General features: G+C 32.6%; 1 protein-coding gene across 1 annotated transcript in view; it reads right to left on the bottom strand.

Moving 5' to 3' along the window:
- The window catches only part of LOC107438137 (uncharacterized), a 130,017-nt gene that overhangs the window by 65,333 nt on the left and 45,763 nt on the right, over window positions 1–18,921 (bottom strand). The window contains exon 4 of the mRNA XM_087155939.1: window positions 4,646–4,761. Within this exon, the coding sequence (XP_087012065.1) occupies window positions 4,646–4,761 (116 nt within the window). The remainder of the gene's footprint in view (window positions 1–4,645; window positions 4,762–18,921) is intronic.

The following is an 18,921-nucleotide window of genomic DNA, read 5'->3' as shown; positions in this document are numbered from 1 at the left end:
ATTAAACCCTTCTTGCTGCGCTCGTCGACCCCCGAAAATGCTTCCGCTGATCCTGTCAAATAGCTTCGCAATCCGAGTTCGCTTATTAAATCCTAACATATTTAAGTCTTAATTTGTATGAATGGTGAAAAAATTTTTTAAATAAATTTCTAAAAATATGAAACATATATGTCCTTTGAAACCTAAGCCTTCATTTTGGTACTATTTTCTGCCGGTGTGTCATAAGAAAAAACCTATTGCCTTAGTGTGTTACTTACCTGTAACCATTATTGAGTAAAAATCCCTGTCGTCAATAATAGATTAGAAAGTCGCGTTGGCTCGGGTCAAAGCGCTTGCCTCCCTATAAGGTGATCCAGATTCGAATCCCGGCCATGGATCTCGACGCGAATTTTACTCCTGACTCACACCGACTTCTAAGCTGACGTGAAATATCATCAATCATGGGCGCATCATGACCTAAGTTAGAAATCTCTTGTACACGGACAGTTTGTGACTAGCTTTCGTGGTTTCTCTCTCCGTGTAAAGCAAGTGTGGGTTATTTCCTTTAGAAAGTACTCCACAAAGACTAGTTTATCTTAATGGTGGATATACAAGTTCTCTTGTCTTCTGAATTGGGTAAAAACTACAGAGTAGAGCAATGCTTCTCTTTAAAAAGCCTACCCCAGAAAATAATCGTTTAGGGTTGTTTAATAAGGCCCATCGAAACAGATAAATATTTCGTAAAATGTAAAAGAATAACCCCTTCCAAAAAATAGGTTACGAACATATAAAAAGCATTAAAACAAAAATTTTGATAAAAAAAATTGCAGTAATTTGTACTGATTCGAATCACTTTATTTAAATCATTGATCCAAATCACATTATTTTAATCACTCGTTCAAATTACTGGTCCGAAACATGATTCAAATCACATGACTAAATCACTAATCCGAATCACTTACTTCGAATGAGAACCCTGAATCACTTGCGAACAGCTAATCGGAACAACTGATATGAATCACCGATGAAAGTGGTGAGCTAAATCCCTCAGCCGAATCCTTTGATTCCCGAAACTGATCTAAATGCTTATCCGAATCACTTGAATTGAATAACTTGATTCATATAGATATTTGAATCATTTAATTCGAATTAGATATCCGAATCTCTTGACTCAAATCACAGATTTAAACCATTTTTGATTTAAACCATTGATATTTTGATACGACTGAGATTTGAATTACTTGAATCATATCACTAATTCCAATTTCGTGATTCTAATCACTGGATTTGAACAGTAATAACTTGATTCCTCACATGATTCAAGCAACTTAATTTGAATCCCTTGAATAGAATAAGTTAATTCGAATTACCTTATTCTAACAGCTTAATTCGAATCAATTGATTCAAATCACATGATTCAAGTAACTAATTCGAATCTCTTGACTAGAATAACTTAATTCGAATTAACTTATTCTAATAACTTGATTCGAATCAATTGTTTCGTTTCATTTAAGTCGATACACTGATTCGAATCTCAAGTTTAGAATCACGGATCTTAAAACTTAAATACTCCGATTTAAGATACACGGATCTTAAATCAGAGATCTGAATAATCAGATTTGAATCAGGTCGACGTATTACTTGATTCGAAAAGTAATTTGAGCAATATTATTCAAATCACTGGTTGGAATCACTTGTTTCAAATTACTGATTCAAATCACTGATCCAAACCTTACATACTGAATCACTGATCCGAATCTTATAATTTTAATCCACCGAAGTATATCATGTGATTCAAATATTTTATCCAAAGCACTTCATTCGAAACAATGATCTGAATCATTTGATTTGGATCATTGACCGAAATGACATAATTTAAAACAGTGATCCGAATCACTTGATTCACGTAAGTGACCCAAAGTACTTGATTCGAACGCTAATCCAAATTATTTGTTAGGAAGATTAAATTGAATCCCTCTATTCGATTTAAGGGATTCGGATCAACGATTCAAATCACTATTCGAATTAAGTGATTAAAATTACTATTCGCATCAAGTGTCGTGAATCAATTATTCAAATCAAGTGATTCGATTGAATGATTCAAATCACAACTTATATCAATGGTCCGAATCAGTGATTCGAATCAAGTAACTCGAATAACCATTCAAATCAAATGATTCATATAAGTGATTTGGACCAGTGATTCGAATCAAACTATTCAAATCAGTAATGTGAATCGAGAGATTTAGATCAGCAATGCGAATCAAGCATCTTGCTTTCTGATGGTCAGATTAACCTACAATCCTAACCTATTAATCCTCACCTCCACACACTAGTAAATAGTGTAAATACTCACACCAACTTTCAATTCAAATGCTCCACTGTTTATGAATGAATTTGGGGGCAAAAAAAGGTGAATCAGTAAAGTTAAATTTTATTTTAAGTATGTAATAGCTACAAATGTATTTCCCTTATTCATTCGTTACTATTTGCTATATGTATTTATGTTCAGATTTATATATTTCAACCGTATATGAAAGACTTGTGTGCACAACACGCTTTAACACGTTTATTGCCAAAATTCTTTTCTACAGCTTGTGTCAATAAAACAGATCAAGTAATACCAAATTATTATTTTTGGAAAAAATATGTTTCAAGGCGTCCTATTAAAAAAATGTTTTCAATATTTTCCCTCATTATCTGATAAAAGCAAAATATTTCGACTAGTATGACATGTTTAAGTGATTATACATTATACATATTTTTTTCCTCCATAGACCTGAGAAGGCACTCGCCAAGAACGGCCAGGTAATTGTCTTAAATAGGAAGATAAATTTTGAAAAATATTTTTATTTCGCTTATCATGATGTGAAAACTTCAAAATTGATTTAATAAAAATAATCGGAAATTAAGTTTATGAAATTTTAAGCAGTCCTGAGAAAAATTCGTTACTACTCTTAACCCTATGGTAACGAGTGCTATATTTAGCTCGTATCCACGTGATGACTTGTATGTGCGAGCACTGTATTTAGCCAGCATCAGAGTGATTCTCTTTGACTACTATTAATACTACTAAGAGCATATTTTGAATGCTCTTAATATGCTATGCAAGTCGATTGCATATTTTTTATTGTGCTTATAAGATCTCCAAATATATTATTTTTATGTGACACTTCAATAAGAAAATCTGAACATCTACTAACCGATATGCAATGTGCACAATTCGGGGAGCAATGCACAGTTCAGTGACGTCCCTTCAACGGAACAGATTGCCGCAATGAAAGGGTTAAATTTTTTCAGGTTGTAGTTATCCTGCATTTGGTAATTTGGTAATTTCCAAACAGTTTAATGTATATATCAATCGTAATCAAGCCCACTTATAATGCAGCAGCGAAGTCTGCAAAATATTCAAACTTTAGTTTGATCTAGCCTGAAGACAATTTTTTCCCTTCTTTTCATGCAATTTGCAAATTTGTTTCCTGCAAATTTGATGGTACTGGATCTATCTGTCTTAGCGCCCGTTCAATTTCATCCCTTAAATTCTCAATTGGATTGAGATCTGGGTATTGTGCTGGTCAACGAAGCAAGTTAAATTCCTCGTCATGCTCTTCGAACCACCTGAGGACAATGCCAGCTTTATGACAAGGAGAGTTGTCCTGCTAGAAGAATCCATCCCCGCCAGAGTACACCAATGACATGAACGGATGTACTTGATCTGCGATGATACATAAATACCCTTGGGCATTAAGGCGTTGTGGTACAGGAATTAAAGGATCCATACAATACCAAGAGAACATTCCCCATACCATAACGTTGCCACCACCAGCTTGAAGTGAGGTAGCAATGCAGTTGGGGTCCATGCTTTCGTGCTGTTTTCTCCATATTCTCATCCTGCCATCTGAGCGATGCATTTGAAATCGTGATTCAGCGGACCACATGACCCTCTTCCAGTCATCTACTGTCCAATGTTTGTGCTCCTTTGCTAATTGGAGACGTCTGCGCTTATTTAAAGCAGACAGTAGAGGCTTACGAACAGGTCGTCTGCTTCCATACCCTATACGGCGCAATGTGCGTCGAACAGTCCGTTCAGAGACGTTCACAGTTGCTTCTTGATTAAGATCACTTGCAATTTGTCGCACTGTTGCTCTCCTGTTGCGCTGCACAACCCTGGCCAGCCTTCTCTCTGATCGAGAATTCAGTACCCTGTGACGACCACAAGTCTGACGTTGAGACCCGGTTTTTTGCTTGATTGTCCATTCTTTGTACACATTAACAACTGCTGCTCTAGAACACTTTACAAGTGCAGCCGTTTTGCTGATACTCGTTCCGACACATCTCGCACCCACAATTATTCGACGTTGAAATTCAGTTAAATCACTTTTCTTTCCCATATCTCAGCAAGCAACACAGTATAACTGATGACTCACTTGTCCAGCATTCCCGTGTTATAGTTATCTTGCCCTCTAGCAGCAGCGCTGTGACGTAATAACTCATTTGCATAAAACTCTAAGGTGGTCATAATAATTTGGCCACTCAGTGTATATATCATTGTATAACAATAATAAAAGAATACGAGCTATACTAATAGCAAATAAATAGGTGTAAAAATATTACTATATTTCTAAAAAGCACTTGATTAAAAAAAATATTTATAAGATAGACTCACTTTATAATGTTCCAAGGCTTCCAGAGCTCTCTGATAGCCATCTACATTGTAAACGCAAAGTGCAGAAAGCAATTCAAAAACTTGTTTCTTAACGCTTACATTACTTGTATCCAATACTAAAAATATAAAGAATTTGAATAAATAATGGTATAATCAAAAAATGTACAAATAAAATTTTGAGCATTACACCTACATTAGAATTCTTTGTAAAGGAAGTGATTAACATTTAGCTAGGAATATTGATTGAGGATATATAATAATGACATAATAAATTTCAAGAAAAAAAAAGAGGTTGCGCAAGCTCAGTTGTCCAACATTAGGGAATTTCTTTAAATGGTAGTAACATTTATCTTTTATCGTGTAAATCTTAATCTTACTTTTATAAATGAAATATTAATTTTTTTTTATTTAACATGACAAATCAATACTTTAAACTTGTGTATATAAGATTAAATATTAATTAGGCAACTATGAACTTAATTAATGTCATAAGTGCCAAATGATACCATAAAACCATAAGTCATACGAGATTATAAGTGTCAATAAAATACCATATGTCTCAGAAAGTTTTTCTTCAAGTATTATTATATATTACTTGTTTGAAATATTTTTTTCCACAGTCGTACAAGTTAGTAAATATGCACTGGTGATGGATTATTCGCAAAAGATAGTTCTATTTTCCCCTATATATGATTAAAATAAATATTCATACATCGTCCCTACAAAGCTAACTGAAGTAATTGCTAATTTAGAAGTATTATTATTTTTTAAAAAACACGCTTTTTCTTCAAGAATCCAGTACAGCCCTTGCAGAATGCACATATAAACAGCTGAGTGAGTTTGAAAACTTGCTACATCATTTTAATGAGAAAAAGTTCTCCAGAGCAAGCTGTGTCTTTCGGTGTTGACTCATTGAGAAAAAAAGGTGGAACATCCATTAGTGGAAAAGATCAGATAAAAATTAGATATGAAAAGGAAGAAAAACTCAAATCTGAATTGCTGAGGGTGATAGAGAAATTAGCGCCTTCCTAGCTTCGAAATCATGAATTCAACAGACGATAACTCCACCATCTTCCAAGCAGTGCTATCGAAATAGCCATAAAATGGATCAATGACAATCATTATCTTCAGGGAATCTAGAACAGTGGTTTCCAACTGGCGGCCCGGGGGCCGCATCCGGCCCGAAGCCTTCTTTTTGTGGCCCGCGAACTAAAATATATTAGTTGTCATTTTTTTGGGGGGCAATTTTCGTGAAAAATCTATATGGGTTTAAAATATTTTTCCCGTTAATAAAAACCTTATTTCTTTGTTTCTGTGAAATTTATCATACCAACGGTGCAAAAAAAGTTATTTCTCAGGTTTTGCATCCAAGAAAATATTTATTCAAATACAAAAATAATCGTCTATGTTGCTCTTTTTTATTTCATTTTTTTTGTATTTTGAGAATATAATTTAGTATGTGTGTATCAGAAATTTTCTCGAAGAAATTCTCCGATTTAACTCTTTGAAACCACTCATTTTGGACAAAAATATCTGCACACACATTTGTAAATTTAAAATGTAAATATCTATTCTTTGGTGGTTGCAGCTGACAAACCTCAATTTTGTCATTGAACATTTTGTGTGCTACTATGTAAGTTTTAATACTAACCTTCTTAAAGTTTTATATCTTAACAATCAGATATCAGTTGCACATCAATTGTTTAATACATGGGTGCACATTAAAGTTATTGTAGATCGAATTTTTTAATATGCAATTAAATATTTTTAAAAATCTACTTCTTATTTTAATTTGTAATTCAATACTTTTGCTTTGTACAACTTGATAAAAATCTGACAGTAATATTTAATGTTCCTTCAAACATAAAAGAGTCCTATATAAAATTTTGATAAAGTTGCGGCCCGCCATTTGATTTGTGTTTTTAATTGCGGTCCCCGGCCTCATTTAAGTTGGAAATCCTTGATCTAGAAGTACTGTGACCACCCTAGAGAACCCAAAATTCCAGGACGAGATCATTAGTCATATTAAGAGATCTGACACATGATTGCATTGGACAAAAAGCTATGTAGGCATAAGAAAAAGCTGATGGAGGCAACAGCAATGTTAAAAATCTAGAAGAACATGGATCCAAGCTAAAAGTAATACAAATTCAATATTAAGATAAATAGAGCTGTCAAGATTTGGAGGACTGCAATCAATGGTGAACATATGAAGTATTTCTTCCTGGATGTCTTTCGAATCTGGAAATAGTACTAACTTCTATTTGAACCATATTATCGCCTCTCACTGAATTATAAACTTTCACCAGAATAGACTATTCACCAAAATCGAACTCGGTCCGAGCTGCAAGGAGCCGGAAACTACTGTACATGTACTGTAGTCAGATTTATAATGAAATCAAAAGGATATACTACCCAAAGAATGTTACCTTAGAATTTAAATTGAGAATAAGAGAATAATCTCTACTCCAACTGGGACTAATTAAAATTGTCAAATTCCTTACGGCTCAAGATTATGTTGATAATGGGATGCTTTAACTATAATTCCTTGTAATACTTTTAAGGCACTTACCTCTTTTAATGTTTTTAAAACATATAATGTTTTAACTAAACCTAATGCTAAAAAACTATGTTTTGTTAGCCGGATTTTTAACTGGGATTCTTGTTAACTTTTGAGAGTTTATTTTCTTTATTGTGTTTTAACGCTTGATAGCATTTTAATTTTCTGTATTGATTGAATTGAATATGTTTATCTGGTTCGTATTGTAATGGTTTTTACACTAGAACGGCTGAAACTTACTATATACCTATATTGTCCAAAAGCAGTCAAAATGACTGGATTGTAAAAGTATAAATAATGTGTAAAGAAATTTGTTTAAAATTAATTTTTAATGTTTTTTTATATTATTTACAGTTATATAACAAGTTATTAGTAAATATTAACAATAAAAAATTATATGTTGAAAAAATTTTAAGAAATTGTGTCATCATATACATCATTTTTTTTTCTAATTGAAATTAAAAGCTGTCAAAATGACTTCCTTAGACAATCTAGTGTTAATATAGGATAGTTCAATGTGCAGCGTTCTGGTCGGGCCTATGCGAAATGGTGCCTAGGCAATCGCGAGCGGTCCAGTGGTTGCGTGTTTCATCTTTTGGACTGTGGAACCGGTGGCTTCAAGTGTTCCCGCTGTGGATATGAACAATTCGCTGCAGCTAGTCAGGATGGTGCTCTCTGGCACTGTACGTCGTTTTTGCACTTCGAGCTGCTTAGTTTCGCTGTTTACCCTTCGTAGTGGGCACCTTGTCCATTAACTTGTCAACTAAAAATATTAATTACCTTGCATTTTCAACATAATAATTGAACGAAGTTAAGAGTATTCATTTTTTTAGAGAATCCAAAAGTAATGTTACAAGAACTAAACTAAATTTCTAGATTTTTAGATTACTTATTCGTTAATTTAGCAGCAATTTTTATTTTTAAAAAAGTCCTATTTATCTTCTGTTATCACCTTAATAAGTGATCGGTTAAGACATTAAGAACATTGATTTTAAAAAAACGAATGCTGAAATGTTTTGACATAGCTCGTTTTTCAAATATGAACAACATTTTGACAGCTCTGATAGGTGTAACCAAAGTGGGTTTTTTTTTCCTTACATAAAATCTAGATACCGCTTTCTGATAAAGCAGAGGAAGAATTTCGATAATCTTTATGACAGGGAAAACTAGTTTTAAGTTTCTTCCAATCGACATGAGTTTTAGGGGGTGGGATGCATTTTAGGGAATGTGACGACGGTAGCTAAAGTAAATAATTTAAAAGGGGAAGTTCTTGCGGCACTTTCGAAATTCGAGACAATATTAAGTTGTTACAAAAAATATCTTCATTTAAGTCATTTTCGTAGCTAATGGAACACTTGTTATATATATATATATATATATATATATATATATATATATATATATATATATATATATATATATATTAATCATTTTTAATTGATTGTTTAATACGTTGCATGCCATGGGGGTCACCGGTGACCGGCGAGAAGAAGATTATTAAAAACACATATTTCGATTAAATTTTTAATTTTTTTAATATTATTATCGTTATTAAAATGGAGATAAAATGAAGATAAAGCAAAGGAAAATTACAGACATATGAAGAAAAAAAAAAGGGGGGGGGGAAGAAAAATAATAATTAAAAAAAATAACAAACAACTGGGGAGAAAAAAAGGGATAAAATTTCTTTAACAAATCCGGAAAATAAAAGATATAATTTTTTCATCAGCCCACACGATTATATCCGCAAAAGAGAGTGCTTTCTGATATATATATATATATATATATATATATATATATACATATATATATATATATATATATATATATATATATATATATATATATATATATATATATATATATATATATATATATATATATATATATATATATATATATATATATATATATATATATATATATATTAAATTCTGAAAAATATTCTCTAAATTCAAAAACTGCATTTTTTCCTCAAAAGGAAATATTTCGCGTCATTCTATTAAATGTTTAGTCGTGAATTTAAAGATTAATTTTTAATATGAAAATTTTAACTTTTATGTTTGAAGTTATATGTTAAGGGTTTGTTCAATATGCTAAAGATTTGGAGCAATATAATGATAAGAGGCATATTTTTAATTTGTTCAAAGGAGGAGTTTTTTTTTTTTTTTTTTTTTTTTTTTTTTTTTTTTAGAAGTGGGGAAACCCGAATTGCATATCAGGCAATATGATGTGATGTGTCTGTGTATTGTATATTATTGAAAATTCAATATTCAGAAACTTGTAAAGCAATTATCTGAAAACAATTCTGAGGAACAGTTTTACGTTACCTTTAAAATATATACCTTATCACTGCATTTCCCTAGTCCTTCAAACATTTATTGGTTTCTGTTGCTATTTTAACAAAGTAATAATTTAATGGTCTCGTAAATTTTCTAATGAAATGTCCATTTATTACACAAGGTTAAAAAGTAAAGAAGAAAAATTGTCACAACAAACGTTATTCATTCTAAACGCATTCATATCACTTATTTTATAATAAAATGAGTTTCTTATGAGTTTCTATTTGCCAGTAGAAAAAACGTTCATATGACATTCATAACACGTTCTGGAGGAGTCGCCAGTTTGGCGCCAAAAATGCCTCCCACGGAGCTCATGAAATGTGGTTATACATAAAATATTACTCAAATGTTTTTGTTGATAAAGGTAGGAATCGAAAGAAAATGAAACGTTGACGAATTAATTAAGAAGATAAAGTGCATTTAACATTTTCATAGAAATGAACACGCTATCGTTGAGTTATTTTTTTTTTACCTGCGTTTTTTTTTCTTGTCCGATTCTTTTGAATATATCAGATAAAAAAATTATTCACCTAGTGAAACCACTTTAATTCGTAGGATGAAAAAATACTATTTAAGTCCCATCACATATTACTCAACTTTAAGTAATCAGTTATTGCGTTGCCAGATGTTAAAATAAACAAATTTTATGCGTTCGCATTTCTCTTATTCTAATTAAGATTTGCTTCACAACATCTTTGATAGCTTTATTTATTGAGTCAGGAGTAATTGAGATGAGAATGTTCCTGAAATATAAGAACAAAATTGATTTTTTTTTATCTTGTTGCTGATCATTTAGACAAATATATTTTGACGCTTTAAAAAAAGCCTTTTACTTTTTTAAGGATTGAAGAAAATTTCTAAGCGTTAGGACATACCTTTAAGATCTAGGGGACGTTATAGAATGAAAAGTATCGTAAAAGCATTAATTTTATATTAAATTGCGTTAAGAAAATTATTAATTTAACGTTAATTAATGTAATAAGTAATATTATAACTAAGTATTGTTAATGTAATAAGCAAATAATAAAAAAAATTACTAAAGTGTGATAAATTAAAGGCAACTTATTAAAAGGCGGAATTTAGTATACAACTAATGAGATTCCGAGGTAGTAAGGAAGGCAAATTTGGTTGGATTATTACCATTACAAATATTTTTTTTTTCTTTTTCGAAAATATTCAGATTTTTATATTTAAAAAATACGGGTTAAATCTTTTTTTTAATTTTTGGGTTCCAAATACGATTTTTGTGGGGTAGGTGTCGCGGCAATCAGGAGCTCAGGATTTGGGATAGTAGAAAAGAAAAAAATTAGATAAGAAAAAATTTAACAAAGCAAGTCAATCAAACATCCTTTCCATTTAATCCTTAACCGATAGCTGCCAACTTTCTTTTCTAAACATTTTTCCTAATGATGGCAAAATATATTTGAGATGCCAAAATGTCCTGCCAAAAGCGGACGAAATTGGCAAGTATGGTGCGAGTTTTAACGCGATGGATGAGCTTACTGCTCATTCGATAACTTTTCAAAATATGGAATAATACTCGATATTTTTTGTTCCAATGCCCACCTGATTGATACTCGTCGTTCAGGTGTCAGTAGTGTAGATTTGTTTGCACTCTTTCCGGAGAACCATATTAGGGGGTCAACTGTAGTTAGGACAGATAGTACAGAGAATGAATGAACATCCATGCCTTGTCGAACCCAGGATCTTTCTGATATGAGGTCAGCTCCCTGACCACCTCTGACCACCTGACCTCTTTTTACTAACAGTCATTAGTTACCCTCGAGCACGCTGCAGTTTATTACAGCATCTGCTGATTATTTTTCATATTTTTATTTTTAAAAATCAAATAAAGGGGAAAATTGCTTTTATTTAAAGCATTTCTAAACTAAATAAAGAGCTGAATTGAGAGAGTACTGAAAATAACAAAAAGTACAGAATCTTTCTGTTTCCTACTTCTTGAGTATATAGTGCATAGATACTATATAGAACCTGTAGTATATACTCTGTAGAACATATACTATATAGAACAACGAAGGAAAATAAAGGTATGAAGTTGCTCTCATAGCTTCTTTTTACTAACAGCATACCTGCCAACTTTCATTTTTTCCGAGAATGGATTTTCAGAGTGGTTGTAAAACAATAAACGAAAAACAAGCTGATTCAAAAATATATTCATATTTTGATCCCGTTGAAATTCGCTTACGTAAGGATTATTATGTTTTCATATATTTATTGTAATTATTTATATGTAGTGGTGGTCAAACTCATTTATAATTATCATTATAATTCAAAAAGTTAATTGGAATAACCTGAGTATTGCTACCACTTTAAATATGAAAATAACACCTTCCGGAAAATCCGGATGAGTTGGCAGGTGTAACAGTCATTATTTATCCTCCAGCACTTTGCAGGTTATTACATCATCTGCAAATTAGTTTTCATATTTTTAATTTTAAAAATGAAATAAAGGGGAGAATTGCTTTTTTTCAAACCATTTCTAAACTAAATAAAAAAATTGAGAGTATGCCTCAAAGAGCAAAAAGTACAGAATCTTTTTTCCTACGACTTGATTACAGGCTTAACTATATAAAGAGTTATTCAATTTTTTAATATCATTTTATAAATTAAATTTAAATAGCATACGTCTTTACGTATAACTTTTAAGGTCATTATATTTACGAGATTTGCTATTTGAATGTTAGATTAAGCTGAGTTTTGTTCAATAATAACATCTACCTGACAGCGTTGAGATCACAAACAACTTTGGATATATAAAGCTGCAGTTGGTATCCCTGCCATTGTCCTGCGCATTTTAATTAAGAAAAAAAAGGAACATCATTAGTAAAAAGTGTATTAATACATTTATTTTTTTAATTATTCAGTGATGCATCGGAAACAAAGATATAGCATTTCAGATTAAAAAATATTCTAAAAAGAAAATAATGTCGTGCTGAGCAAATGAGAATTACAGCCATCAAAAAATTGTGACAAAATGAGCCAATTTTCAAGCATTTAACTGACGTTCAATTTTATATGGCAGTCATAAACAATGGGAAAAAACGTTTTCGAGCACAATTGTCAAATTAAAAGTGTGCGGCAAAGTGTTAATGGGTTAAAAACGAAGATTTCTACATTAGAACATAAATGTTACTATCGTTAAGAAACATTTTCCACGAGGATTACATCAGTCGGAAAATATGACAGGTTAGCCACACATTGGAGAAATTTAAGAAGTGATGACAAATATTTTAAGAAGTTATTAGAAGTCATTAGACGTTTGTTTTAATGTAACATATCTGTTGGTTAATTTTAACACTCGTATTTAACCCTTTGACTTCTAACGGGACTCATTTGTCCCAACAAATGTTTAAAAATTACTAATGGGGAGAAAAGCACTTAGAAACTCATTGTAATATGTCCCAGTCGTAGAGTCGAACCAAGTATACGTGCTCCATGTGTCAAATATCCCCTAGATGGCACTGAAGAGTTTCTTGCATGAAATAGCATTGTGATTTTGCGCTGGGACAGATCTATTTCACTAGTATTCTTCATTGGGACAGATATATCCAACTCGTATTCTTCATTGGGATTGTTATGTTCATTCATATTTTATTCATATTTTCTCAAATGAACATAGAAATAAGAACAAATATGAGTTGTCCAATGCGTAATGTCAGGTTATGCAAAGATTGCTTCACCCTGTATCATACCATGTAAAAAAAAAGTCCATTTAATTAATTTTTCCGGAATGATAGATGTGCTTGTAGTAAGTCGATCCCTACAGGTGGGACATATGTATCCCACCATTAAGTACGACCGGGACATATATGTCCCAGCCTCTAAATTGATAACCGCTTGTCAGAAAAATCCAAAATACTAAATTTGCCTTATTTGTGACCTATTTTGTCCTTTTTAATAATAAACGGGGCAAAAAAAATCATTTTTTAAAATTCGTAGTCAAAGGGATAAGTTACAGATATTTTTCGGAAGGTAAGATTTAGTTTAAACATCTTCACCAGTTTTTTACTTTTACAAATTGTGATCATGAGTTTTTCTTATACCTCTCTTCAAATGCAGTATGAAAATAATGGAGAAAAAAAATATTGCATAATGTTATAATTTTTTTCAATGATCAGAGGAATTTGTAAAATTTTTACCAACTCATTATAAGTTAGAGAGCATAATTTAATTTAAAGAAAATGAACTTTCGATGCCAAAATGAGATATGACAAATTAGTTAGCATTGAGAAAAAAGTAGGAAAAAAGCGCAATTTAATTCATATTCAAACAACGAAATGCGAGAGGTAATAAATTTAGAAGATTACACAGAGTAATTAATATTTGAAAAATGAAGGACGAAAGAGCAGTTTAAATAAATAAATGTTTTTATTATTTGTAACAAATATAGCAATTTGTTCTTTCGAATCCAGTAGTTTCTATACTTATCTATACGATTCCCGATCTGTGCCACCCCTCCCGTGGAGCCTATTGCGACGGCGAGTCGATTTTTTCGCGTGCCCCAAACGGAGTGAGTGACCAATATTGAGCAAAGAAGATTCATATAGCCATTTCACTGCCATTAATTTTCCATTTTCTTATCCCAGTAATTTTGAACCCTCAAAAGATATAGTAACGTCTAGATCAAGCCATACATAAGAGGAAAATTTACTTTCATAAAAAAATGTTTTTTTACGTAACACGGAAGAAAAACCTCGAAAACCTTCTACGGTTAGCCTGACGGTAAAAGAACTTGATCCAAACTGGTTGAAAATTGAATTAACTGAGCTAACAAATAAGAAACACGCTTTCTAGTATAAATTTAATTTAAAGTTACCGGTGGTCAATTTTATTCAAACATACTTCTTTTCGATATACTGGTAAATCAATTTATACTGAAAATTAAAGTAATAAAATATTTTCTGTTGTTGTTGTTGTTGTTGTTAATTTACGTCGCACTAGAGCTGCACAATGGGCTATTGGCGACGGTCTGGGAAACATCCCGGAGGATGATCCGAAGACATGCCATCGCAATTTTGATCCTCTGCGGAGGGGATGGCACCCCTGCTTCGGTAGCCCGACGACCTGCGCGCGAAGTCGAGCACTTTACGGTAGCACAGTTTAACGAGGACCAATACCCTCGGTCCCTACGCAGACTGATCCAAGTGGTCACCCACCCGCACACTGACCGTAGCCAGTGATGCTTGACTTCGGTGATCTGCTGAGAACCGTGTCTTAACGATCAGTCCACTGCGGGACAAAATATTTTTTCTGATAAGTTTTTGTTGAATTATGTGAAACTCGAAAGGCTTTTCTTATGCTTAAAATAAAATTTACCTTTAAAAAATTTATTTATCAAATTTTATTGTAACAATTAATTAATCTTTAATAATATTTAAACTAGTTATAATATTAGAAGAATTAATGTGTCATTTGTCAGAAAATATTTTATGTTGTCTAATACATTTCAATAACACGGTAAGCCCACAAACTCAATATACTCATAATAGGTTGATTGGATAATGATTTTGAAAAAGAAATTGTTAAAAGAGAGCTCTTCTAACTTTTTATCAACTTAATGATTGTCTTTTTAATAACTTAATAATAATTAGTCTGGTTTTCTTATAGATTAACTGCATGATAGTTATGCATGAAGTTACAAAAGTTTGCAACAAATATTGATATCTTATTTGTTTAGGAATAAATTTATCTTATAACTGTCATTCTCTGAACTATACACCACTTTCATGCTTCTAAAAATTTAATGGTGGAAGCAAAAGCATTTCTTTAACACGCTACTTATTTTTGACGTAATATTACGGTTTAGTCATTCCTTTACACGCATTACATACAAAGCAGCAAAAAAAAAATTTTATAGGCCGGTATAGCCTGGTTGGTAGGGCACTGGGCCCCTGTCCAGGAGTTCGTGAGTTCGATCCCCGCCGACCGAAGACTCCTCGTGTAGTAAATGGTGACTGATGCACGTTAAATCTATCGAGTCGCAAAGTGCTCCATGTTCCCATAACAAATCAATACCTCTGGAGGTACTGATTCAGAAGTTGCATTGTCTTCTGGATTGGTTGAAAATTACACGGCTACGGCATTGAACATTAGTAGTCGTAAACCCGAAAATTGGGTTAGCTGTTCATCGACGGATATAAAATAAAGTATTTTATAGGAGCCGTGATGGCTCAGGGGATAGAGCGTTCATGTTCGAATGAGGTGAACCAGGTTCGAATCCCAGCGATCGCTGGTAGACACGAATTCCGCATCCTACTTTCACCGCCCACTACGCTGGCGCAAAATATCATCAGTGGTAGACGGATCATGAGTTAGAGTAGCCTTGCCGTCAAGCTAACCGTTCGTGGTTTTCCTCTCTCCATATAACGCAAATGGAGTTAACTCTATCAAAAAGTCCTCCTCGAAGGCAAATTTCTCTCAATACTTTATCCAGGTGTTCCCTTGTCTTCTACCTTGGGTTCAAAATTACAAAGCTACGAGGTTGAACATTAGTAGTCGTAAACAAAAAATTGGGTCTGCTGATCAATGACGGATATAAAATAAAAACTAAAGCTTTCAAATTTTCTGCTCATTTTATCATGACTTTAACCACCAGAGGTACAAAGTAACGTTTCACATGAACTTTTGAATCATTTACGTATAGTGGTGTGAAAAATAACTTCAAACACGGTCTGGAAAACTTCTTCAAGTGCTAGCAAAAATGATATATACATATTTATTTATATCTTGTCATAATTAAACATTTAATTTAATGGAATTATATAACGGTGTAAAAAATAACTCATAAATAATTATGTAATTCGCATAAATATAAGCATTTTTTAGCAGCATGGAAAAATCTTAGTTATCACTAATTTATTTTTTCCAGTTCGTGAGCACTCTGTTTAAATCACTTTTACAAAGCAAAAGACAGGGCTGCCGATTTTCTATATTTCGGGGGAAATTTATTCTCGTGATAGCTAAGCCTATGTTTCATCGTATATTATTCTTTGTATTGTAAATTTGATGTAATTATTTAAAAATTGTTGTAAATGAAAAATTTTTAGCAAAAATTTGATGTAAATGATTTTAAAATTTGAAAGAAACACCACTCTGTTCCAGCTCTGTGGTGATGAGACTTTTAAAATGTCGGCAAAATCACCGAAAATTTTAAAATCTGTAGCTTTAATTGTCAGCCACTTTATAAAATATTTTCCAAGAAACGTAGTAGTTGGCAGCCTTAAAAGAATAATGTATAAAAACATAAACTTAGCTACCACTCGAAAAAATTTTCCCCAAAGTCCAAAAAATTGGCTGTCCTAGCTAATGGCCCTCTTCAATCTACATTAAAAAGTTTATAACTCGTAACTTCATATTATAAAATTATTCTTAGATTTTGGTTGTATATTTTTTTATTGGAATATATTTGGCTTTATTGGAATATATGCATATATATTTTCTCCAATGCTCACCTGAAGAATGACCTTTCCTCATACAGGCATCTGAAAGGCAGATTTGTTAGCCACTTTTTCAGGGGCGCCATATTAGGGGGACCAACGTTGCTCCCACAGTAAAGACAGATAACAAAGAAAAGGAAAGAACGACCATGACTTTCCCGGGATTCGAACCAGAACCTTTCTGATTTAAGGCCACGTCCCTGACTCCTACACAGGCCGGTCAGCTTATTAAAATATATTTAATATTGAATTTGGTATTTACATACTTAGCCGGTTATTGACGTGCTTGGTATTACTCTGCATATCTTTGTGTTATTGTAAGAATGTAATAAAAATATTTTTAATATAGCTACTATAGTACCACGGTGGCGAAGTGGGTAAGACACTGTCAAGACCCGGGATTTATTAGTTTAAGGCGTTGATTTGTACAATTTTGTCTGGGAAATTAAGATGGCCAGCTCGCAATGTTGTTTTTATCGAAATTCTTCAGCCATATCACTACGTAATACCATCTGGCTCTTGCTGTTGTCTTCTTTTACTTATTTTTTTTATTTAAATACAGCAGATAAATAGAAAGATAATAAACCTATTAAATAACAAATAAACTGTTTATGAACTTAGTTTTTTTTTATAAAAAAAAACGTATAAAATTTGTTGAAATCTTTTATAGTATTAGATCGGTGAAAAAAAAATTTCAGATGTCCCTAGTCTCACTAATGGGAACAAATAGACTTTGATATAAGAGCCTAAATAAATTTAAAGTACATTTTAGTTTTATCAAAAATTAGTAACCAAAGCTAATTTTTTTAAAATTGCATACGTCATAAAAATGCTATCGCGCTTGTGCAATTAATTCATTTGAAAACGATCAAACTATGAGGAATTTGGTGTTTATGATCCTTCCTACGAGGCGCATCCAGAAAGTAAGTTTCCCGAATTTTTGAAGAAAAAAAGAACTCACACTTTCAGGAACTTATTTATTGGCAACAAGTACAGCAATGTTTCAGCTATTTTTCAACTTAGGCACCACCAGAATTGAGACAGTTGTCGTATTGTGGGATCAACTTTTGTATCCTCTGTCGTAGAACTCTGCCGCCTGTGAATGGAAAAAGCGTCTTCAGCTCTTCGTCGTTTTCAAAACACTCACAGGAGAACAGGAATTTCTTGAGGTGCAAGAAAGCGGGAAAATCACAGGGAGCAAGATCAGGGCAGTAAGGTGGATGATCAAACAACTCCCAGTCAAAATTCCGTCAAAACAGCTGCTGTGCGTCGTGCCGTATGTGGACGAGTATTATCATGGAGGAGCACAACATCTATAGTAAGCATTCCACGCCGCTTGTTTTGAATGGCATTTTCGGATTTTATATTTTAGTACAAATATAATTCCGATTATCTAACAGATTTTATTAATAACTATTATGCTGTTTTTTATAATTAAAAATACCAGAATTGCTTGCAATCAGAAAAAAATATACTAAAGTGGAGTCCTATCAAAAGTTTAAACAATTCATGTCATGCGTTTTAAATTAATCCTGCTTAACGGCCACGATAAATTTTTTCTTAAATTTAGCCTTTCTGAATCACCATTTATAATATGCCTTTTATAATATGTTAATAATATTTTTTGAACCCAATCCAGAAGACAAGGGAACTCCTGGATCAAGTATTAGGAGAAATTTTGCCTTTGTGGAGGGCTTTCTAATAAAATTTAAACACATTTGCGTTACAAGGAGAGGAAAACCACGAAAATCTCCCATGGTTAGCTTGACGGAAAGGGGACTCTAACCCATGATCTGTTTACCCATAAGGATATTTTTACATCAGTACTGAGATCGGTGCTAGTTGGGTGCGGGATTCGTATCGACCAGACACTGCGGGGATTCGAACCCGGTTCACCTCATTGGAAGGCTAACGCTC

The sequence above is a fragment of the Parasteatoda tepidariorum genome, chromosome 12 (genome assembly GCF_982258835.1).
Source record: "Parasteatoda tepidariorum strain Cologne lab strain chromosome 12, Ptep-v5.0, whole genome shotgun sequence".
Classification (NCBI taxonomy): Eukaryota; Metazoa; Arthropoda; class Arachnida; order Araneae; family Theridiidae; genus Parasteatoda; species Parasteatoda tepidariorum.
Note: the sequence above shows the minus strand (reverse complement) of the source record. Positions and strands in the feature narration are given on the sequence as shown.